Source organism: Malurus melanocephalus, unplaced genomic scaffold, assembly GCF_030028575.1.
Source record: "Malurus melanocephalus ecotype Western Australia unplaced genomic scaffold, MMel_1.1 scaffold_412, whole genome shotgun sequence".
Lineage (NCBI taxonomy): Eukaryota > Metazoa > Chordata > Aves > Passeriformes > Maluridae > Malurus > Malurus melanocephalus.
Window position 1 is genome coordinate 131,389 of NW_026623644.1, and position 23,579 is coordinate 154,967.

At 46.0% G+C, this 23,579-nt stretch overlaps 2 protein-coding genes across 3 annotated transcripts in view; one reads left to right on the forward strand and one right to left on the reverse strand.

Moving 5' to 3' along the window:
• PPP2R3A (protein phosphatase 2 regulatory subunit B''alpha) overlaps nt 1-10,308 on the reverse strand; it is a 54,731-nt gene extending 44,423 nt beyond the window's left edge. Inside the window, exon 1 of one of the 2 annotated variants that reach the window (XM_057379605.1) lies at nt 10,226-10,308. The gene's annotated coding sequence lies outside the window, so the exon portion shown is untranslated. Of the gene's footprint in view, nt 1-10,091; nt 10,148-10,225 lie in introns of those variants that run through there. The other variant, XM_057379606.1, reaches the window with a different exon arrangement.
• Nucleotides 10,309-14,789: 4,481 nt separating this feature from the next.
• Nucleotides 14,790-22,348, forward strand: DBR1 (debranching RNA lariats 1). The gene is made up of 8 exons (XM_057379617.1): nt 14,790-15,029; nt 15,117-15,241; nt 15,332-15,412; nt 16,418-16,503; nt 16,876-17,100; nt 17,946-18,026; nt 19,089-19,234; nt 19,737-22,348. The coding sequence occupies exons 1-8, from the start codon at nt 14,833-14,835 to the stop codon at nt 20,410-20,412; spliced, it is 1,617 nt and encodes a 538-aa protein (XP_057235600.1). The 5' UTR covers nt 14,790-14,832; the 3' UTR covers nt 20,413-22,348.
• The last annotated feature ends 1,231 nt before the right edge of the window (nt 22,349-23,579 follow it).

The window sequence follows — 23,579 nt, forward strand, 5'->3', positions numbered from 1 at the left end:
GGAACAGCAGTGGTACCAGGTGTGCCCCAGGCAAGGCAGTGAGTCAAGGCACCAGCAAGAGGAAGGGCGTGCACAGAGCCCTTTTCACAGCCCAAGGTGCTCACACCATCACTCACAAAGCCAGGGAACACACCCCATGCCCTCCAGTCTCTCCTCTCAGGTTCCACTGTCACGTGTGCTAAACCCTCTGCTGAATCAGAGCCACCAATTAAAAAGGGCTGTTGSCTCCCCAACACCTTCAGGGGCTTCTGTCAGGAAACTCATGCTAGGCCTCCAACAACCCACTGATCCACAGACTCCCTTCAACACATCAGGGTAAGGGGTCTGCTGCTTTTCCTCTGCTGGGCCTGCATCAACTCCAAACAAGCCTTCTAGCCTTTCCTGAAATAAACATTATACAGTATTTTGAGAAAGTAGAGCTCTTCAGGACAGCAGTTTTGATGAATTAACATTGCTTCTCAAAAAGCATAGGATTTCCTGAAGGATCCTTCCTCCCTCTGTCATACGCAGCAAGGAGAGACTGATCTTCTTTTTACCAGCAAATTACAGTTTGGGTTTATACCTAATTTGGGCAATAATTACATCTTGATTAAGTTATTTCTTAATCACACTAATAAGGTATTACTGTCTCCTTCTCCTCTGTCACTCCAAGGGTCATTTCCTCCCTCCACACGTACCCCTTTCACTGACTAAGCCAGTTTCTCTAATCCTTTAAGCCACCGTCAAACAATGAAGCTTTTACGTCTGCAAGGTTATTCCACAAACCCTTCAAGGAAAGGGTCTCCTAGATTCCCAGCCTAAATGGACTCTTTTTTTTTTTTTTTTTTTTTTTTTTTTTTTAGTTCTTTTTTTTTTTTTCAGCTATGCCCAATAATAATTTTAGGCATTTATGCAATGATTGCTGCACTCTCTAATCCCTTTCCAGTTTGCCTGTACTATTTGGTACTATCACAAACCAACACAATCCAAACACAAACTCGCCAAGGCCAACACAGGATTGCTGCCTCCTGCCTCAGCTGTCAGCACCTTTTACTGCTGCATCAGAGGAGAAAGTAATCAAACAAYCAATACAAAACCCCAGTATCCGCTTTTCTACCACACTAACTAATGTCTTCTCAGTAATTATTTATTAATTGCYTTATTATCACTGTCTGCAGAAACATGCTCAGGTTATTCAAGGGCTGGAGCAGCACAAATCCTTTCAGAYGCAGAGCAGAAATTTCTCTCCTTTACCCACTGCCTTGCCCAAGGTAGGACATGCTCAGCTTGCAGCTTTATTTGAGAGTGATCCGTTGAACATGATCCAGCACGCAAACCCAGTCAGGACAAAGCCTAAGAGAGGAGTATCCCCGTTTTCAGATCTGGGAACACAGCCCCAAGCTGAGCTTCAGTTGTGACTCTTGTGGGGTTACTAACACCTACTATTTATGAATARAATGAAAAGACCAAGCGTATCAAGAAACTTTCCTACTTGGCTCTTTTCAGGCCACTACTTCATTCCAGTTTGACTCTGGAGCAGCCCCCAGTTCAGAAACACTGCAGAAAGATTCTGTAAATAGGGCTGGTGCCACAATTTCAGCCCCAGGGATACAGAACTGGCTTCACAACACAAACTGTGAATGAATAGGGCTTCTTGTGTGACTGCAGAATAATGCTTTATGTCTGTCCTATCTCTGCAAGATGACATGAATCACTTTCCAAAGGAAAAAATTATTGCAGATACCAATTATATAAAAGGTTATTCTATAAGACACACAAGAAATTCTATTCATGCAAAGATTATGCAGGAGTTAAATAACTGAACAATGACCATCTGTTTGGATGGGGACTCTCAGCCAGCACTTGACTGACTTGGATTTGAAGTCCAGAAAGCTACAGGACAGGGYTCCAATGCCTCTGAAAGTCTCTAACTCAAGAGAAGGCTTCTCAAACCCTTATCTACAGCACTAGCAACAGGAGCTAGAAACCACCATAATTTGCTGTGGAGTAAGCCAGCCTTCCTGCAGCAGGACATGGCCTTGGCATCACAGTGGAATGGCTCACTTCTAGTGGAAGATGYGGTAGCACCAACCCTCCAGTTCAGTACTCTTGCAAAACACAGAACACAGGTTTGCCATTTGGACAGTCACCAGTATGGCTTCAGGTGTATCACCCTGCCTGTGTCATGAGGTGTCAGGTCATACCCCCTTAGAGGGGTTTGTGRTACCAAAAAGCAGCATTTAACTGTATCCTCTTATTTARAAWTTATTGATTTTTGTTTRTAGTTTAYTGAGCAAAGCAGATTTGGGAGCAATTGATATTGCTTACAGAAGATAAAAGCAGGCAAACAAAGCAGTGTATTCTTTCAAAGAAATTTTTCCAACAAATCCAGTTCTGCTGAATTAAGAGGAAATTTTACAACCAGACGTTTAATAAATTATTTTGGACCCCATCACAAAGGAACTGATTAACAATTCACCATCACTTGCACAATTTATTACTTTCCAAAATGAACAGAAGAYTAAAAAGACTAACTTTTCTTCCTATACTTAAGTTAAGAAGAAAAAATTCTGAGTTGCTCCTTTGTCCTCTATTTCTTATATATTTACAGCTTATAATATTTTGATGTGCTTAATGGCAACAGAACTATTTTGTATGTAGGACTTMGGTGGAAAATACAGCTTTTCAGACCTTGGGACCAGCAGAAATTCAGTGCATGTCCAGGCATTTCAGGGACAGTAAAAGAAACCACTCTCAATTGCATCTGTAAAGTTTGGGGATTAGAGGGACTTATACCACTGACACTGGCAAGGGAATCAGAACCTGTAGAACCTTTATTTCTAGGAGGTTTTGGYTCCAAGCTATTTCATGTTTTAGAAACTGCAGTAAACTGTGATGGCTACAAATCCCCACTTGCCTCATAACCCTGGTTAGAGGATCCGACCCACTCAAACTGAGCACTTCTATTTGAAGCAGAGGACACTTCCTCATATCCTCAAGTGCTTCAATATTTAATTACATGCACTCTATTAAAAGGCTCATCATTTCTCATTTAAGTAGGTTCAACATCAGGTTCCACGAACAGCTATCCCACTTTCTTATGCTAAATTAAAAGAGTTTCAGGAAGACAAATTTCCTCACCTATAAGTACTGACACACTGTAATCAAATYACCTCTTAGCCTTTTCCAGGAGTGCCAGAGAGAGTCTGAGAGAAGTCTTCAGAGTCACTGCYATAAATCCTTGTCTGAGTTCTGTAAATTGCTATTGTTCTTAYAAAAACATGGCAGAGGTGGGATTCATCTCACCTACTCAGCCAAGAAGTGTGATGTTCTGCAGGCAGTGCAGATAGGGAGGCACCTCAAAAAGAAAGGTCACCCCACTGAGTTTAACAATCTAGTTTTGAGATGAGGAGTTACATTAGATGAGTTCCATCTTTCAGGATTACACAAGAACACAGGAAAAACCATTTCTGCCTCCAACAATGGCTAAATGCCAATACTCAAGGAGTATTAGAAAGACATAYGGTATTTCCTAGGAGTACTCTCCTGGCCTCCAACTGTTCCCAGTTCTTGATAACTGTAAAGCTGGATGTGGTTTGAATGTACTTTCTAACCTTTGTAGAATTCCTCTCCCATATGATCTCTGGATTCAACAGAAATTCTCTGCATCCTGAGCATCTTTTCAAAAGTCATTCCACCACCCACCACCCCTTTCAATCCTGTCATTCACCAGCTTCAGTATGTCAAGATCTTGTACTGAGACGCTGCACAAACACTACTCCTCCATGTACACTGTCCATTGCATTCCCAAACATACAGAACCACATGTCATCCATTTGCCTTCTCTTTCCCTTCCCTTAGCTTACTCAGTTGTCCTGGTGCAGAAGCCACTTTGCACCTCTGATCTTTCCCAGTGCCCCTCTCATAAGCTTTTCTGGTTCAATTACACACTTTAAGACACAGGAACCYGAAGTGGGCACAATATTCAGGAAAGATGAGAACCACAGGCAGTAATGAATTTTCAAGCTACCTTTCAAAAATCAGTATTATCCCTATATATTATTTTCCCCTTCCCAGCCTCACTGCTTTCAGATAATTCTCAAGTGTCTGCTCTCATAACCACCTGGATTATCTCACTCTGTCCCTCTTCCTACTTGTCTTCCAAGAGGGCATAAAGATACCATTGTCCTTTGTAAAATGCCCAGAGATCTACAGAGAGAGCACTCTATTCTAGAGGGAGGCRTTCACTTTTAGGGACCAATATTTTCATGGAGCCTCAGAAAAAAGGTTCAAAGATGGGCAGTGATAATGAAACAGAGGTCTTGAACAGCTTGTCTGTGAGGAATGACGGAGCAGGACCAGGCACTTCAGGCTGGAAGAGAGGTGACTTAGAGAAATACAGTCTACAAAATCATGAATAGCATGGAAATGACAGACAGGGTCTGACTGCATACCTGCTCCTCAGACACAAGAACTAGGTGGGCAGTGCCACCAGAAGCAGGTTAAAACAAATGCACACACACACACATGCAGCAAACCTGGGAAATGTCTCATCAAAGGATACCACGGACCCAGAAAGGTTCTGGGGAGTCAAGGGGCTATGTTTTAACACCTCCTCTGCAAAAAGTCAACACCTTTGTACATGGGCACCACTTGATATCCTTTAATTCTTGATGTGATGGGCTGGCAAAATAAAAAGGGATATTCCCATAGCTGCAGATCTCTATCATAATCCTTCCTCCTATCCTTCCTACTTCTAAACATGCATTTTCCAGGCTAAGTTCCAGTTTATTTGGTTACTCTTTACAAAAGCTCTTCAGTCATGTGCTTTTCCCTAATCCTAACTACAACTCCTCAGAGAGGGGAGAACATCTGCCCCTAACTTTGGGAGGGTATGTTATTCATTAAACAGAAGCCCCACCGATTTACACCATGGCATTTTGGTTTGCTCCCTCTCATTTTGCTAGAGATGTCATTTCTATTTGCCTTTTYTTTTGTTGTTTTTGAGTGCTGTTGAGCGAGTTTCCAAGAGCCTTATCTGCACTTCTTAAAAGATCTCTTTCCTGAATGGCACAGATTCTCATGAGCTCATCACAGCACAAGCACAGGGAGTTGTTTATCCCTTGTGCACATTAGTTTACATCTGCTGGTATCAAGTACCTACAACCAAGTACAGTGAGAACCTTCTGCAACAGGAGCCAGCTTTTGTTTCTGCTACTCTGATTCTGTGATTTTTCAGTACACACTGTCACTTCATTACTCAGCCTCTTTTCCAGGCCATTTATAACTGTGTTGGACAATGCAAGCCTTAACACGGATCCCCCCAGGAGTGAAGAGTGATCACTCTTCCCTAGAAAAGCTGAAAGTACTTCCTATACTTTATCCAGGTATCAATTACAGAAAAAGCTATGCTCCTACTCCATGGCAGTTCATTTCCTTTAAGGAGCATTAAAAAGTCCTTTGTTAATCTATCTCTGAAAATCCAGACACAGCAGAATATTTGTTTGTTTGTCTCTCATGCCTTCTTGTCAAAGAGCTCCAGAGCATAGAACTTGAGCAGTTGTAGCTGGACTTCAGCATTCTCACAGTGACCCGTGGAGGTCACTGCAATAGGAACACTTATCAAGGCAGGCTTCCAAGCAGACATGACCTTGAGCCTCATCAGCCGTGGCAGGACCATTAACACTGCTCTGAAGTCACCGTGCACTCGGAGAAGTGAGTTTTTACGCTGGTAAATCTGGTTCAGTAGATTTACCCTAAAGAAAAAGAACCCCCCAACACTAATTTAAATACAAACTCTCCACATTTCCAGCAGCAAGGTAAGGCAAGCCCAGCACTCAAAATCTGGACTAGTATCAATAATAATAATAGTCTGCATCGATTTTTAAAAATAAACCTGGCACTAGACTACAATCTATTGTTTTAAAATACTGACTCGCAGTATTAGTGAATGCAGTATTACTCAGTGCAACTTCTTCAGGTTAAGTGACGGGTTATCTAATATTCCAGTGCCTCTTTCCCCTTCACAAACATCAGCACAGAGTCCCTGAACAGGAGCACACASAAACTGCTGGGGAGCACCAGTGCACGGCTCGTGCAAAGCTTGCCACTGGGGGTATCAGCTGGGAAGGAGAGTTGACAGTACCAGGAAAGATGTCACCCTTTTCAGCTTTTCTGAAATACCTTTCTTCAGCTTTCCGTTTGCACAGTCTTGGAACTAAAACTGACCAGACAGGAATTTGTGCCCCATGAGACTGGTTTCCAGTTAGGCAGATGAGACAGCAGGAGGGTAAAAACTCACACTATTTTTCCACAYAACGCCAACCCCTTATACACAAATACTTTGCCAACTAATTATTGTTCCAGCCCCACGTCTGTGTAGAACTACCAACCTGGCTCACTTAGCAAGACCCCAACACATTCACAAACATGCTGAAGGCACAAAGTAAAAAAAAAAACCTAATGCCTGAGCTCTGATACATTGAAAGAAAATAAGGTGACCAACCAGTAAAACACTGGAGGTGAACAAGCTTCAAAAGCACATAATTAGCAAGGCTCAGGGCAGAGGTCAGAAAGGCTGCTTGATTAAGTAATGTGTCTCCTGGYTGTTTATAACCGTATATGGAAAGAGATAATTTCATATTAGCAAGATAAATTTATTGTCCCTGGAATGTTAATTTAGTATTAAAAGTACCCACTCACTTTACATGAATTAAAGTGATTTTATTTAAGTGGAAGGAAGATTTGTGTCCAAGACAGCTTCCCCTCGGTCATTAACTTTTGCTGACATTGAAATTACAATTTACAGATTCCATGAAACCATTTTTGGAAATTTACTTGGCAGCTAAATTTCTCCTGTAGCAGACCAGCCATCTGCAAGTGGTCTGCAGAGCCCTTTTAATTTAACAACTAAAACAAAAAAAATGTTTTCATTCATTGCCCATCTATTCAGAGCTCACACATTTGTCATTGTTGTCATGTGTRACTTCTTTAGGTCTTACATCTATTACACTGGAGTCAGTGCAATCTTCAGGCAATCAAGGTTTGGGTAAAATTCTCTTTGTCTAACGTGACAGCCCATTTCTGCACGGCAGCCTCGGCTCCTAGCCCATATCTGGCCCCAGCTGGAGTACTACAGMTATTCCATGGATCAGCAACAAGCACAGTGACACAGAAAAGCTCTGACCCCGTGCTGCATTCCCAGCCTCTCCTCTGAGGTGCAGTCCCAGGAGCCAAGAGCTGTCATTCCCACCAGCCATCCCTTCCACAAGCCTGTTCCTGCCAGCCTCCCTCTCACACTAGGAACAGCGGCAGCTGTCRAAATGCAACAAATTACACCAAAAGGTGCAGCATGTCCTGGCATCCAACAAGTCTGGCACTGGTACGGATTTTTGTGCCTGTGCCTTCCATAAGCCACCCCAGAGACACAGAGCAGTGCAATCAAAGCACGCACCATTTCAGGGAGCATAACCTTTCCATTCCCTGTCCTCTACCAAGGAAAACTTGCCTGATGTCCCAGTAAGACAGAGGAAGTAATTTCTTCTGTGTCTTTATTAACCCAGGGAGTTTTACAAAACAAAGAGAACTTCCATTAATTCCTCTGTTTTCCCTGTGYAATTAAACAGAAGCAGATTAAAAAGACAAGCAATACACACAGAAAAAAAAAAACCAAAAAACCAAACAGAAAACCAGATAAGGGCAAAGATTCCATCACATTAAGTGATCAGCCATGTTCACATTCATGAAGCTGCATATTCATTAAAATGAAGTAAGTTTTAACTAGCTCATGTTTTACATGCATGATCTCAGGTATTGCCTACTGCAYCCTACCTGTACAGTATTCTACACTCAGAATTATTAATTTCTCCATCAGCAGAGTATTCACATGCTAACCAAAYGCTGATTAATTGTTAACATAGTTAATTATTAACATTGGTAATATTTTCCAGTATTATCCTCCTTATACCCTGCAAAAATAATACATCAGTTTTGGTGCTTGAGCCCCGATTTTCCAAAGTATGTGACATTAGGGAGTGTTTCATATGGTCAAAGCAAAGCACCTGCTCAGTCACAACTGCCCTGGCAGTCCTAGCTCAGAAATTCCATGACACACACCMAGGGACATAGGAGCAGGGGAAATACAACAGTGAAGTCTGCTGGAAGAATCTTGTCCTGTAATCCCCATGAAAACAGTTCTTTGTGGCAGCATTCAACTACCTTAACTATGGATGAGAAAGTTCCCTTCCTCCACAGTTCTGCTTTGCTCTGACAGTTCTGCTTTTGTTTATGACAGAATTGGAGCACAGGATATAAGCTTTAACTGAGCCTTCAGAAAAGTTCCGTGTAACAGGAGAAATCCTGGTTTTACGGGGAAGAAGAACATGCAGTCATTAAGTCAAATCAGTATTGGAAAACATTTACACAATGAAGGCAGAGCAACCTCTGTCCTGCACCAGGACATGCCAAGTTCRGAGTTACTTCAAGTCAGGTTTTCTGTGTATTTCAACGGTGGCAAAGTTGTCTATGGAGAACGGTCCTTACTAAAAACAAAAAACCACCAACCAACACTTGCCCCACCCATCAAAAAAAAAGGGAAAACAAATTCCACCGTGCAGCATCATATTTATACCTCCAGGGCTACCAGCAGTGAGTGTCAGACCGCAGGACTGCACCACAGTGCTTTCTGAGTGCCTGAGCCACATTATTCATCACCTGCTCCACAGGTTGCAGCTGAAGGAAATTAAATAGATGCTTTACCAGTGAATCTCTGCRGTGTTTGGCAGTCACACATCAGTCAGCTGTAATTTGAGGAGCTTTGCTCATAGCTACCTTTAATATTGCACCTTTGTGCAAATTACGAGTACAAAATAATATGACACATGACAGTGGTTGCAAAGGTCTAGGTAATGGAAACTGGCCATGTGCCACCAGGGAACTTCGACTTTTCTCTTTCATTTTCAGGAAAATATAAATCAGTTGCAACTGATAAACAGTGTTACCCTTTCCAGATATGTAWATACTAGGAAAAAACCCAAACAACCCACCACTGTATCTTGCTTCAGTTTCTCAGAATCCAGCAGACATTAAACACATAATTTTACAAAACTAATTCTARCAGTACTGACAATCTCCTGAAAGTTCTCAGTAAAATAACCTCCCCCTACACAACCTGAGTTAGCAGACCTGCCAAGCTGGAGAGATTGACATAAAACAACCAAGAGAGAAAGTGACGTAAATAAATGGTTCAGCAGATTCTCAGAAGAGTTATTTCCTGAAGCAGGCATCACATCATGTGAGGTAAAGCCATGAGACCACCACCAAGAAAAACATGCCCTGCCTTACAGGCAGCATTTGAGCACCAAACAGCCTGGGGGACTACCTGCCTCTGGAATCCTTCCCTAGCCCGAATTTCTGCAAAGATGGGAGCACAGAGCAGCACAACTCCCAGGGTTTCCTTCTGCAGCAGAAAAAAACAGAGGTAATATAATTAGTCCCAGGCTTAAAAATATTTACATTACTTGAGACCAACGCTGTCTGATGACCTGCAGAGAGAATTACTCCGGCAGGAACACCTCCTTCATAAATCATTCCACTCGTTATTYAATCTCAGTTTTACAAGTTTATGCTCAACTTTATCTAGAATTCATCTGCCCATGAACCACGGAGTCTGGTAGCCAAAGTTGTTCCCTTTCTTGCTCGTGAAGAAAAAYGTCGGGGAAAAAAATTAAATCCTACTTTCACGACCACGTATTCATTCACAGCTACAGCGAAGATAAAGGAAGGACCAGTTACCCAGGGTGCTGGGGCAAGCGGTCACAGAAAAAGAACAGCCTGAGGATCCCTCACCGGAGTTAACCTCCAGCTCTCAGCAGCCAACACCTCCGAGCTGGGAACACGCTGTGCTTAGAACCTGCTACGCCTCAGCCCCTGGGGACAACTCCGCGGGGACAGCTCACAGCCCCGGCCCCGGACAGCACGGAGCGCCGGTGCGGRGCGAGCATCGCCTCCCGCGTGTGCCCGGCACCGCCGGCCCCGCCGTCCTCAGCGCACCCCTCCAGCCCCTCCCGGACCGAGCCAGCGCCCGCACCGCGACCCCCGCGCCGGCTSCTCACCCGCAGACACCGCCCGGGGCCCCCGCCGCCGGGCCCCGCGGGGACCCCGACCCAGCGCCGGGAGCCGCGGCACCGACCGCTGCCCCGCACGGGGCGAGCCCCCGCCCCAGCCCCCGCCGTCCGCTCGCACGTACCCGCCGGGGCGGCGCCCCGTCCCGTCCCATGCCCAGCGCCGCTCCCGCCGCCCGGCGCGCTCCGCCGCTCGCCCCAGCCACCCCTTCCGCACGGCCGGGCCCGCCCAGCGCCGCGGGCCGGGGGGGCGGCGGGCGGAGGCGGGCCCCGCCTCGGAGAACCCGCGGGCCGCCTCAGGAGCCTCGGGGCGCCGCGGAGAGTCCGGGGGCTGCCTCACGGCCGGTCCCCGCTGTACAGGCTCACCAGCCATCGCGGACGGCGGGTTTTGTTTTCCCCTCCGGAATGCCACCCCGTGATTAGAGAATCACGAAGTCGTCAAGGCTGGAAGAGACCTCCAGGATCAGCCAGTCCGACCACGCACCCAGCACTGCCACTGTAACCCCTAAACCACTACACCACATCAGCCAGCGCCTGATCCAGACGCCTCTTGAACACCTTCGCGGACGACGACTCTACCACCTACCTGGCAACCTATTCCAATGCCTGACCGCCCAAGCAGTGAATTTTTTTTCTAATAGCTAATCYGAATCTCCCCTRTCTCGCCTTAGGGCTGTTTCCTCCTATCGTCTCACTGCAGGCACGTCAGACACCGGCCCCCCTCACTACAGCCTCATTTCAGGAGTTGTGCAGAGCGATGAGCCCCACCCGCTCCCCCGAGCCTTGTCGAAGCTAAACAAACCCAGCTCCCTCAGCTGTTCCACGTGGGACACGTTTCCTAGACCCTTCCCAAGCCTTGTTGCCCTTCTCTGGATGCACTCCTGCCCCTCAATGTCCTTTTAGAGGTGAAAGGCGCTGAACTGAATGTAGTGCAGCCTCACCGATGCCGAGTACAGGGGAGGAATGTCTTCCCTRGTCCTGCTGGGCTACACTACTCTCAGTACAGGCCAAGATGCCACTGGCCCTCTTGGCCATCCTACTGGCTCATATCCAACTGCTGTCTACCAGCACCGTGAGTCCCTTCTTGCTGAACAGCTCTCACCAGAGCTGGAGCTGCAGGGGGCGGAGCTGCAGGGGGCTGCCGTGACCCCAAGTGCAGGATGTGGCACTTGGCCTTAGTGTACCTAATGCCATTGTCCTCCGCCCTTTGATCGAGTCTGTCTGGGTCTCTCAGCAGAGCCTTCCTGCCCTTGAGCAGAGAAATGCTCCCAACCATCCTGGTGTCATTTGCAAATTTACTCAGGGTTGCTTAATCTCCCTTCCTCCAGCAGACTTCCAGCCCATTGTTGCCTGTAGGCCATCAGTAGTGCCCGCTGGCAAAGCAGTGTCCTCTGGCAAAAGGTACAAATTAAGAGGGAAAGAGTCCTGTTGGTGCAGCTCGAAGAGGGAGGCAGCTGCAGCCCTCAGCCCCAACAGGCTGGCATTGGCAGCTGTGTTGGTGCACTGCAGATTGTGTTGCAATCATCAGACACGATCTAGGGGAGGAGGTGCCCAAAGACACTTGGGCATAGCTGCAGGTAAGCCATGTGATATTCAGGCCAATCTCTTGGGGCCTTTTCCTAAAGGAGCTTCAGACTTGTCTGGTTGAAGCAGCCCYTCCCTTCAGCTGCACACCAACCTGCCACTTCACATGCTTTCATAGCTTACAGGGCAGCTCAAAATCTCAGCTGGAACACATCCGGTTTGTCTCTTGCACTCCAGTGTATCTTCCTCTCCTTCACAAACACTGTCTCCCAGCACTTCTCCTTGTACCTTTCTTCTCAGCCATGCTATCCCTCCTCAAAAGTCAAACACAGATGYCTCCCTCCCTTTTGCTGTTCCTCTTCATTTTAGCATTGTATAAATCTTGCTAGAGATCTTTTGGTACACTCTAAAACACTAGGAAGCTCTTGACAGAAAAGGCTTCAAAAGCTCCTCTCATTCCATTCTCAGAGATGAGGGAAGCAATTCTGTCATCCACAGCCCCTTCAGATGCCTTTATTCTTCATTTCTCTGGAGAGGAAAACTACTTTCATGGCACTAAACTACTGCATGAAGAAAACATTACCCACTGATCAGTGCGGGCAGGCAACATCTGAAAGGGCAAATACCTCCTATCCAAGCAATCCACTGACCTGAGCCTGCTTGTTGGGGCTTTTCCCTCCTTGGCCTCACAGTTCCCTGGCTATTTGTGCAGGACAGGATGTGCACTCGGTCCTCTGCTGCAGGACAGGACATCCAAGCAGAAGACACATGCACAGCAACTGGGGCAAGGGACTGTGACTGCAAAACCCGATCCAAGGCCAAACATGGGTCAGTCATGTGCTGGAAGACAGCTATGCTTCAGTCGTGGGTTTTCAAACAGTCTTGACGGACCAAACAAAATTACAATGTAGTTAAGCATTAACTTGCTGCCACTTACCTGTTAACAGTAGCATGGCTGCTTCCCTTTGTGCTCTGGAAAGGTCAGAGCAGTTTTGCTCCGTGAACACTCCAAGTTAAACTATGGATATTGAAATGCATCATGAATAGTATACAAATACTAAAGTGCTACAACATTAAAACAGCCCCACTTTATAGACTCTGTTGTCCCAGTTTGCTTGGGATACGTGGCACATAGAGTAGAAGTGAGCCTGAGCCAACAAACTCAGGAAATACAATTACAGTATCAATTTACCTTGCTCAGCTGGAGATGAATTTGGGTGGGCAGATGTTTCAGAAAGCCCCTCGAGATGATGTACCCTGGGTAGGGTGGTATCTTCCAGAGACTCATGGACCTTGTCTGTCTCACCACTTCCTTTCAGGGAGTCTGAGACATGGCAAATGGGAGAGGTTGCTGTTCTTCCCCAGAGAGCTGGAAAGCTTTCCCAGGAGAGGTATGGGACTGATGAGTTCTTGCACTATGCCACATAGGTCTCAGCAAAGTTAGTGAAAGAACCAAGTGCACCCCAGGAGCGCTCCCCTGTGTGCTTTCTCCTTGGAGACTTGTGGAGTTTGGAAGCCAGAGGAACTTTCCCCTTCACTTCAGCTGGGCTTGGATGAGCCCCAAAGAACACAGAGTAATGCAACACTGTGAATTATGAAATGTAGGAGACAACATTCATATTTTCTTAGTATCAAAAGAGAGGCCATTATGTAATGCTTGCTACCGTGGGGAAACAGGAATGTCTGCTTGGTTCCATGATTACAGGGGAAGCAGTAGCAAGTTAATGCTTAACTATGTCCTTGCAATTTTGTTCCATCCCAAGACTTTAAAAACCTCCAAACCAGTCTTAAAGTGGAAAAAGTCTGGAGCGGCTTTACTACGTGACACACACGGCCACCTTACAATCCAATCCACCGCCCTTCCGAAGCAGGAAATCAGTGCCCTCCAAAGAGGGAGCCCGTCAGTCCGCAAGGAGAAGGGGAGATGCCCGATTTCTGACCTCGCCTCCTACGCGCCTGCCCCGATGATAGTCACTGGCTGTTCCCGTCCTTGTGTGCTACAAAGTGACAGAAGCCAGTGCTTGCCTACGCTAAAAACACGCCTGTCTAATGCTGAACTGGCCCCCCTAAGTCRCTGTTTTATCAACACATGCCAGCTGAGAGCGTGCACAGCCACTGCTCCTGCTGCTCCACCAACACTTACTGGTCTCCGAGCCACGCAGTGAGGGACAAGTACAGCTTGTGCTGCTCCCCACAGGGCTGACCCAGGAGGTGCGGGCAGTGCCCGACGGGTGCTGTGGTGCCGGGGAGCGGGCAGCGCTCCTTGTGCAGCCCAGGTACCCCCGCAGGGACTCCTGCCCCGCTGTACAACCCCACTCCGTGAGGGCGAGAGCCTTCCTGCCCAGTCACGGACCGCGGTACTCATGACTGTGCCCATGTTAATGCCCGTTGCGAAGGTCCCACTGGCCACTTACAGAATAACAGTCAATCACTCAGGTTGGAAATGACCTCTGAAATCATCGAGTCCAACCTGTGACTGATCTCCACCTTGTCAACCGGACCAGGGCACCGAGTGCCACGTGCAGTCTTTTCTAAAACACCTCCAGCGACGGGAACTTCACCACCTCCCTGGGGCAGCCCATTATTCAGTGTCTAATCACCATTTACATGAAGAAATGTCTCCTAATGTCCAACCTAAACCTCCCCTGCTGCAGCTTAAAGCCACGTCCTCCTGTCCTGTCCCTGTTCCTGAGACCAGAAAACGACACCTTCCCGGCTGCCCCCTCCTATCAGGGAGCTGTGGAGAGCAAAAAGGTCCTCTCGAGCCTACTTTTCTTCAGGCTGAACCTCCCCAGCTGCCTCAGTTGCTCCTCTTAGACTGCTGACCCTTCCCCAGCTCCGTTCCCTGCTCTGAACTCGCTCCAGAACACCTCCACTACCTTCCCGTTCAGCCCATTCCAACGGCTGGCCCCAGAACGGGGAAGACTAGAGGGGATCGCCAGAGGTCACGGTGTCCGACCTCCCTGCTCGGGTAGGGTGGGASGGGACCAGGGCAGGTGACCGGGCAGGGTTCCCCAGAGCAGCGGGTGATGAAGGGGCGGGCCCRGGTCCCTGTGTCCCCAGCCCGTTGTGTCCCCCGGGCCCGTGGGCGGTGCTTGTCCCTCAGTCCCGTCCCCCTCACGGCGCAGGCGCGGCAGTGACGCAAAGTCACGCGGGGAGGTGACGTGCAAGGTGCGCGCGGCGCCCGCTCATTGCGGCGGCGGCGGCAATGAAGGTGGCGGTGGCCGGGTGCTGCCACGGCGCCCTGGACAAGATGTACGAGACGCTGGAGCTGCTGCAGCGGCGCCACAACGTGCGGCCCGACCTGCTGCTCTGCTGCGGGGACTTCCAGGCCGTGCGCAATGAGGCGGACCTTCACTGCATGGCTGTGCCGGCCAAGTACCGGCACATGCAGACCTTCTACCGGTGAGTGCCGCCGTCCCGGTCCCGGTCCCGGTCCCGGCCCCACCCGCGGGGGCTCGGCCGGGTGCAGCAGCTGCCGTGTCTCCCCAGGTACTACTCGGGCGAGAAGAAAGCCCCGGTGCTCACCGTGTTCATCGGCGGCAACCACGAGGCTTCCAACCATCTCCAGGAGCTGCCCTATGGCGGGTGGGTCGCGCCCAACATCTACTACCTCGGTAAGGTCCTTCCGCTCCAGTGCCGGCCCTCCGGCGATTCCTCCCACAGCCCCTTCGGCCCCGCCGTGACCGCCCTCCCGTGTCTCGCAGGTTACGCGGGTGTGGTGCGGTTCCGCGGCGTAAGGATCGGTGGCATCTCGGGCATCTTCAAGTCTCACGACTACCGGAAAGGTACCGGGGGAGCGCGAGGGTGGGGAGAGTCTGGTTGTGCTCAGCCCCGAACTGTTTCTTAGCCTGGACACCTCCCTTGGCTCAATGCAGGGATTTTTCTGGAGTTGGTACATGAGTTTGTAGCTGCCCGGTGACCACAGCCGGAAGTGAGGTGCCTTTGGAACGCTGTTGGAACAGTGTTGATTTTTCCATGGCAGTGTCCTTTCAGCGTGCAGTGCAACACTGTTAGGCTTTCCTTGAGTGAAACAGTCAGTTTATAACTGTGAYTCTATATAAGTGTGTTATCCTTCTTGGAGGTTTAAGGTCAGTACATGTGGTTCCTCCTGGTTATGTGGGTGTGTATTTAAGACTTCTTCCTGGGAAGGGTGGCAAACATCTTGTCGCAGATGGTACCTCATGACAGTGAGTAGAAGATAGTTTATTCTTTCTGATCTCAGCAATTGAAAGAGTGGCCCTTSTGGTTACTGTACTGTGCTGTCTTTACTAACAAACAGCTTCAGAGAAGCTTTGCAGGTGGTTTTCAAGCTGCAAAGTACTGAACCAGTTTTCTGGGACACCTGATTCTGTCAATGCTAACTAAATTTGCTGTCATCAGGGGGACACTTTGTATGCCTGAGTATTACCTGAGGGAGATTAGAYAAGACTCTTTTGGCAATAACTAAAAAGGCATTTTTTTTTTTGTTAATTCTGTAGAGTATGTAGGAGTTATGCTAGGCATTCATGTTTCTTGTCCCAAGGCAAAGTTGGAAACTCCTSCCTTTTGTCAGGGTACATGCTTATGCTTCCGGAGCCTGTGATGCCTGTGGGCAGTGACAGGGATGTTTAGGCTGCTGCTGAACCTGTTRAACTGTAGTTTCATGATGGGTGGCAGCACTTTGAACAATCACAAAAACTCACAGCCTTGTATTTGWGGTTAAATGTCTGTATGACCCAAAAAGCTGCTTTGCTAACAATGTAGGAGGGAACTAGTGATTCAGGCAACTACTGTTGTTTTCAACATTTCAGGYCACTTTGAGTGCCCACCATACAACCAGCAGACCATCAGAAGTGCTTACCACGTGAGGAATATTGAAGTCTTCAAACTAAAACAGGTCAGTGGAAAGCCTATTTTTTAAACAATGGTATTTTTCATTGATTTAGAAGTAGGAAGTTAAAGCTATTCAGATCAACTGTGTTGGATACTGAACCAAATCATGCTTTAACACATTGATCTGAGGAGGAATATGGTGGTTAGCCATTATCCCTTTTAAATAAAGCTTTAAAAAAATTTCATGAGGAAGAAGATGCCTTTGATTGTGGGCAGAGAACTTACTCTCTAGGTATGATTTCCTGAGTGCCTGATTTATGGTGATGCCATGAACCCTTTTATGAGGCAGTATAAAACACAGCTGGCTGCCCCAAGTAATTTCTAAACTCCTTTGTGAATGTGTTGTAGTTATGCCATGTGCTTTTTGGCCTGACAGCTAAAGCGTCCCATCGATATATTTATGTCACATGACTGGCCAAGGAGCATCTATCACTATGGAAACAAGAAACAGCTCCTCAAAATGAAATCCTTCTTCCGTCAAGAAGTGGAGAGCAACACGTTGGGAAGCCCTGCTGCTTCAGAGCTTCTGCAGCACCTGAAGCCTGCCTACTGGTTCTCAGCACATCTCCAYGTTAAATTTGCAGCTTTCATGCAACACGAGGTAAAGGGGGAAAGAAAATGGAGAATCGATGTGTCCCAGGCACACTTTAGAATCCTMGTGCTTGTAATCATGTCCAGAAAAGGAATTTAGTGGCTTTTGTTCTTAAAACTCAGCTTAAGCTTTAAAAAATTAAGTGGTGTTAGGACTAGTAGTTTATGTAAATTAAAGAGGTGTTATAAATGAGGGGTGTAACTCCCTAACCTTTTTCAGAAAGGCATGAAATAGCTGAAGCTATTACTCTTGAAATTTGTTAATTTAACTGTATAGAAAAGCACTCTCCTACTCTGTTGTGGAAGGAGATAACTTCAAAATAGGTGATAAAAAGGAGACAACCTTGTCACAAAAGGAATGATAAAGGAATGACTGAAGTGGATGGATACCTGGGGGTGGGAGGATCCCTGTATTACAGTTTTGCAGGGCTGCTAGCCCGGATTAAGCCAAAAATCAGCCTGTAGCTGAAGCAGTTATCCCTGAAAGTGGTACCAGTGCTGTTCTTGTAAGCGAGTTATTTACCTGTAAAAAATGTAACTCCAGGCCTTGTAGGCTCAACAAGTCTGTTTCYAATTAAGTTACAGTTTTTTCGTTTGCTCCACGGCTGGTTGTGTTCAGCTRCTTTGGTTAGTGCTGAAATGCAGCTCTTGCTTTATCTACCAGTCACCTGCATTCTGCTTCCTGTTAGACTCCCAGTCAAGTTCTGTCCTTCTCTTTGTCCCTCCTAAYTTTCTATTTCAGAAAGTGTTTTTCTGTAGAAATTATACCTTTTAAACCTGTCTATACAACTTGTTTAGAATGGTCAAATTTCACAGAGGTGCTAATGACTGTGTTAACACCGTTTTCGTCCTTAGACAAACTCCAAAGAAGAGCTACCAAAAGCAACCAAGTTTCTGGCTCTGGATAAATGCYTGCCACACAGAGACTTCCTGCAGGTGATGAACATGTGCAGAGGGTTTTCACTTTAAGTGTTTAATTTGTTTGAACTKCTAGTGCTGTTCTTTTATATAAGCYRAAGAACAGTGGTGATAAGTGGAGGAATTTTAAAGAAACTAGGAATGCTGGGTGTGTGGAACAGTTWTTGTATAATTTTGTCCTGAAATAGGTAGACTGTGTTGTGTAGCTGCAGTGTTTGCTTAATCCTACTATTTCCATTGACATTAGAACAAGTACCTGATTTCAGTGGGTGAATCTAAAATAGTTTGCTGTGAGAGTGAGCTGCTAACGATGTATTCTTCAAATGCAGTSAAGTGTTTTACTAGACTTAATCATCCCCAAGGAGAAGTGGTTAATTGTTGTTTGATGTGTGGTGGGATCCATTTGCCCAGTAATTACCTTTGAAGATGGAAGAGAGTATGAGGATGGGCTTWATCTATGCAAACAGAGTGCTAGTTCAGGCTTAAAATCCTGTAGCAAAACCGATCTGGATTAGTACCACCTCCAACAGCATTGAGGGTTTAAAACTTTTTGGAGCATTTACAGTCAGAGCCTGTAGGGCTTTGGCTAACCCAAATAGTTTGATTTGGGTTAGTGTCACTGAAGACAAAGTGATTTGAATTTCAATTCATCAGGAAAGAGTTTAAAAACATTTCCTGATAATTCATTGCTGTGCTAAGAGTATGTGTTCATACAGCAGAATGACTGTTCCTATCTACTCTTTGTGTGTATCCACTGAGAAGGCAGCATGAATTTAGGAGCAGCCAAATTCTATTTCTAAGTKACATCACTGGTTGCTGGCAGTAGGGAGGGAGTGTGTTCTGTTTTTTAATACTGTAAACTCAAATTCAGAAATGCCTTTTTTACTGTTACTGATCGTCTTTCGTTAGCCCGTATGGGGGGCTGGCTTGAGAGGACTTGTTTGATTGAGACCACTAGCTCAGTGTACTTTAAACTTCATTAAAACTCTGTAYAGTGAAAATTACACTTGAAACTTTAGTCAGATCCTGGTGTCAAGAGAAATAACTCACCTCATGTGTTTTCTGTGTGTTTGTAAGCAGATAATAGATGTGGAGCATGATCCCAATGCGGGCGACTCTCTGGAGTACGATGCTGAGTGGATTGCAGTCCTCAAGGCCACCAATAATCTTATTAATGTGACCCAGAGCACCTGGAATATGCCTGAAAAGAATGGCCTCCATGCCAAGTAAGTTGTCTGCAAAACAGAGAGGAAAATGTAGTTTGCTTACTTGTTTGTTTTTCTGGACCGGAAGTAAAGTTACATTGGAGTTGTATTTCTGTTCTGCAGCCTGTAATGCCTATAGGGCTTACTAAATGCCTTGGAAAGCAAAGGGGATGTTGACAAAAGATGTACTCTAAAGCATAGAACTTCTTTACTGCTCTACCTGGGCAGTTTGTTTTGTTTTGCAAACTTAGATACCAGCATTTGAGGGACAGAAACTACACTGTGAGGCTGAAAATTAGGCTGGGTTATGGGGTGGGTTGTCATGATACACAAATCCTTGATGGGGAGAGGGATGTCTCAGYACTGACCAAGGGAAAATAAAAACCTTGAAAAAGCATTTGAGGAACTAGGTGTCTGTTGTAAAATGAATTTATAACACACCTTTGATGGTTGCTCTCTGCAGTGGTAACAGGCAGTACCTTTTAACTAATAGCACTTGTTTTAACTTTATGTACTTGTTTAGGTGGGATTACAGTGCGACAGAAGAAGCCATCAAAGAGGTGTTAGAAGAGCTGAACCATGACCTCAAAATTCCCTGTAACTTCACATTGACAGCTGCTTGTTATGATCCCAACAAGCCCCAGAAAAACATGGAGCCAGTTCACACCATCAATCCACAGACCACTGAGTTCTGTGCCCAGTTTGGCCTCACTGACATCAATGACAGGATCCAGCAGGCTAAAGAAGAGGGCTCACGACGAGGAGAATGTGAAGAGGAGGAGGGGGAGGAAATGGACAGTACTGGGTCAGCAGAGGAACCCAGTGAATATAATACAGATAATTCTGGCCTCTCCTCCTTTAATCCAGATGAAATAATGCTGGATGAAGAAGGTGGTGATGAAGACTTGAGTACATGTTCTGTAGATCCCTCCCCTGATCACCCTCCTGAGTTCTCTATGAGCTTCTCTGACATCCGGATCATGCCAGACTCCATGGCAGTGTCATCTGATGATGCCATGGACTCCAACAACGAGGAACTGGAGAAGTCTGGTGGCAGCAACCAGGTGGAGGAAAAGAGCTCCACTGAGAGGTCAYTAAAGCGTGTTGGTGGTGATGAAAAYGGGAATAGTGGCATTAAAAAAATCAAGAGAAGGAACCAAGCTATTTATGCTGCAGAGGATGAAGATAAAACAGATTAGTGCTTCACAGGCTGTGTCAGTTCTCTCTCAACCTTTCTGTGGGAAGGTGGTGAGAACTGTAGTGGACTACTTGTGCTTTTAATATTACGTGATCTTAGTCATGTTACTTTCCTAAGCTTGGAGGCTGGATGYACTTCTCACACAGAAGGTGATTTATCCAGAATAAACATCAAAGAAAGAAGATGAGACTTTTCCAACAAAGTACTTTGTCAAAGGATGTAAAACTCATATATCCCTCGATTTTGCTTCAGTTCTTGGTGTATGGTGTATACTCCATATCTGCAGCTGTACAAGACTCACCATGCTTGTTTAACAAGAACTCTTAAACTGTAGCCCAAGTCCAAGTGAGAGGATCTCTTGACTTACAAGACTGAATGGCTTTATTTTATTGCATTTGTCTTGTTTTATACTGAACTACTTTAATGCATAGTAATGTATGCAATAAATCTATGAATTGAATTTGAAAATAGAATTCCCATGATAACAAAATACCAATAGAAGAATGAAGATTTTTGTTTCTGGTGATAGTCATGCCACAGAAAAACTTCATAAACAAAGCAATGTGTATTGTCCAGGACTGGCTTTTAATTACAGTTTTGATAGCAAACTAATTCTCTTGATTTTGAAGGGTGATGATTTTATGGGGACCATGGAAGAGTGCATCTCTGTTCTTAAAATTCGCTTGTGTGCTGTTTCTCAAAACTTGAGAGCAATGTCTTCAAATGGAAGTAATTAGGAAGAGCAGCTTCCTAAATTTGRACATCACTACTGTCTCAGCTCTGTGTTCCGTGTTCATACAAGGTGGCAGATGTTTGTAACTTGCCTGAGACATTAATCTCTCCCATTATAATTAGCCTTACTTTTCACTTGTCACTCCAGTAGCTGTAACTTGCTGAATTCTTAAAACTGGTTTTGAAATCTTCCAAAGCACTTTTGTAATCTTCATCTGAGGCAGAGCAGGAGTGGCCAGAATAGAGACCCTCTTGGAAGTTTTCTTCTCTTTTTTTTTTTTTTTTTTTTTTTTTTTTCTCAAAATTATTAGCAAATTGCAGTCCTTTGGCCTAAAAGACCATGGGGATAAAACTGAGTGAATTAATGAAAAATGACAATGTTTTCAGGCATATGTCATTAGACTCATTAGCCTTCCTGACAGATGGAATTCTTAGGTGGAATTTCTCATGGCTGTGCTGCCCCAAGAACAGAATTAGCTCTTGTGCTTCTTCTCCTCCAAGGGACAGGCAGTGTGGAGAAAGCATCCTGACAGGAACAGGGAATTAGACAGGGAGCAGTGAATGAAATGGATAAGAGGATTCGAGTTGTGTCAGGGTCGGTAATTCTTCTTTAAATCACTTCATGGTCTGGGGTTCCTCTTGCTTTCTCTCCTGTCAGCAATTCAGTACAAAAACTAAACACCTTTAGTATTCAAGGGCTAGGAAAGGGCATAATTAATGCTCTCAACAGTTCAATTAACAGCTCATCTGTCAGAACAGCCACCTAAAGAGCTGTGAGGAGAAACTGGGAGTAACCCAGGTGTGACACTCAGGGTATGTATAGTGGCTGTGAACTGTCAGATAATTGAAGCAGATAAGTCTCTGTAAGGGTGCTGAGTCTGCAGTGCTAAAATCTTAATTATGCCTCATGATCTGAACACTATAATGGAAATAAAGTGTTTGTTATGAATTTGAAAAGCCTCCCAAGGAACCTGAGCRTGACATGAGTTCTTGGGGTCTTTGCACTGGAGTGGAAGATGGGTCTTTACATGTAATCGACTTTTCAGTCTGATTCCTTATGGTTTTGAAGCAAACTGTTCTGTTGTGTGTTGTCCCATGCCTTCCCCTCTTCTGATAAACRTTTCTAGAAGGTAGGAGACTTCGAAAAGATACGATACCAATTTTTGAACCTTTTAAAGATATTTTTAATAAAGTATTTGAATGTCTGTTGAGCAGAGTCCAACTGGTAAATACAGTGAAGATAAAATGTTTTTTGAGTATGAATCATGTCTGACCTCTAGGGTTCGTGTGCCCTTTCCTGCAGTTGTTTACAGCCTCTCTGCAAGTTCCAGTGTCCTCCCCTATCTTGCTCTCATCCATTATGGATTTTCCCTGTCGGCAAGATTCTCTGCTGCAAGGAGGATTCTGAAGAAGCTCTGAGCTTCTCCAGTAAAGGCCAGATACTTCAAAAAGTATGGAAAACGCCAGGGAMCGCTGACAAATTTAAATTGGCTTTTAAGATCCAGAGTCTCCAATCCTCTTTAAAAAGATTTAGAGTCTCTTTGAAAACTTTTGAATTTTGATGAGAAACCTCTGGAAAACGTTTCTCTGTCCAACCCTTGTATTGCAGTTTTTTCAGTGTGTTTTTGCTGYAACTGATGCTTGAGAAGAGTGTTCTCTTGTTCCATCCCAGGCCAGCACATACAGGTATTTTCACAGCATATCATCAGTCTGCGCAGAGAAAAATCAAAGAAGTATAGCCTTGTTGCATAAAGGAGTATTTTAAAATTAAAGCTATTACCGTCACCTTGTGAATGCATCCTCAGGTCTGTTTATGTGCTCCTGTTATCCTGTGCAGTCTCTAGCAGCTGGCAAACCTCTATTTTCCTGGGAAGAGCTAAGGGTGAGAGGTGTGAACCTGAGTTGTGATGTCTCTGCTGGTTTTTGTGGCTTTACCATCCTCCTACCATTTAGTTCTGACTGCAGGGTGGGTACAGTCAGAGTCCCCATGCCTCAGGCTGTGCAGTACAGTGGGGCGAATAAAAAAATGTACCCAGGCTAATAATATATAACAGGTCTTACAGAACCTGTAGCACATGTGAGTGAAGTCCAGGGTCTTCTGTTAAGAACAAATACAAAACCAAACAAATCAATGTTGGCAACAAAAGCAATGACAAAATAAAGGAACCCAAACCATCAGTGTGCAGTGTCGCAGAGGGGAAGGGGCGAGCTGGGGCTCGGCTCCGCTCGGGCTCCTTTCGGTTCCGGCTCGGCRGGTTCCGGCTCGTGCTCGGCTGTGCTTGGACTCGGTTCTGTTCAGGTTCGGATCCGCTCGGCTGGTCTCGGCTCCACTCGGTCTCCGCCTCAACTCGGCCGCGGCTCACGCTCGGTTACAGCCGCCACCCTTCCCGGCCCGCGCAGGCCGCGCCCTGCCCCGCGCGTGCGCACAGGGGGCGC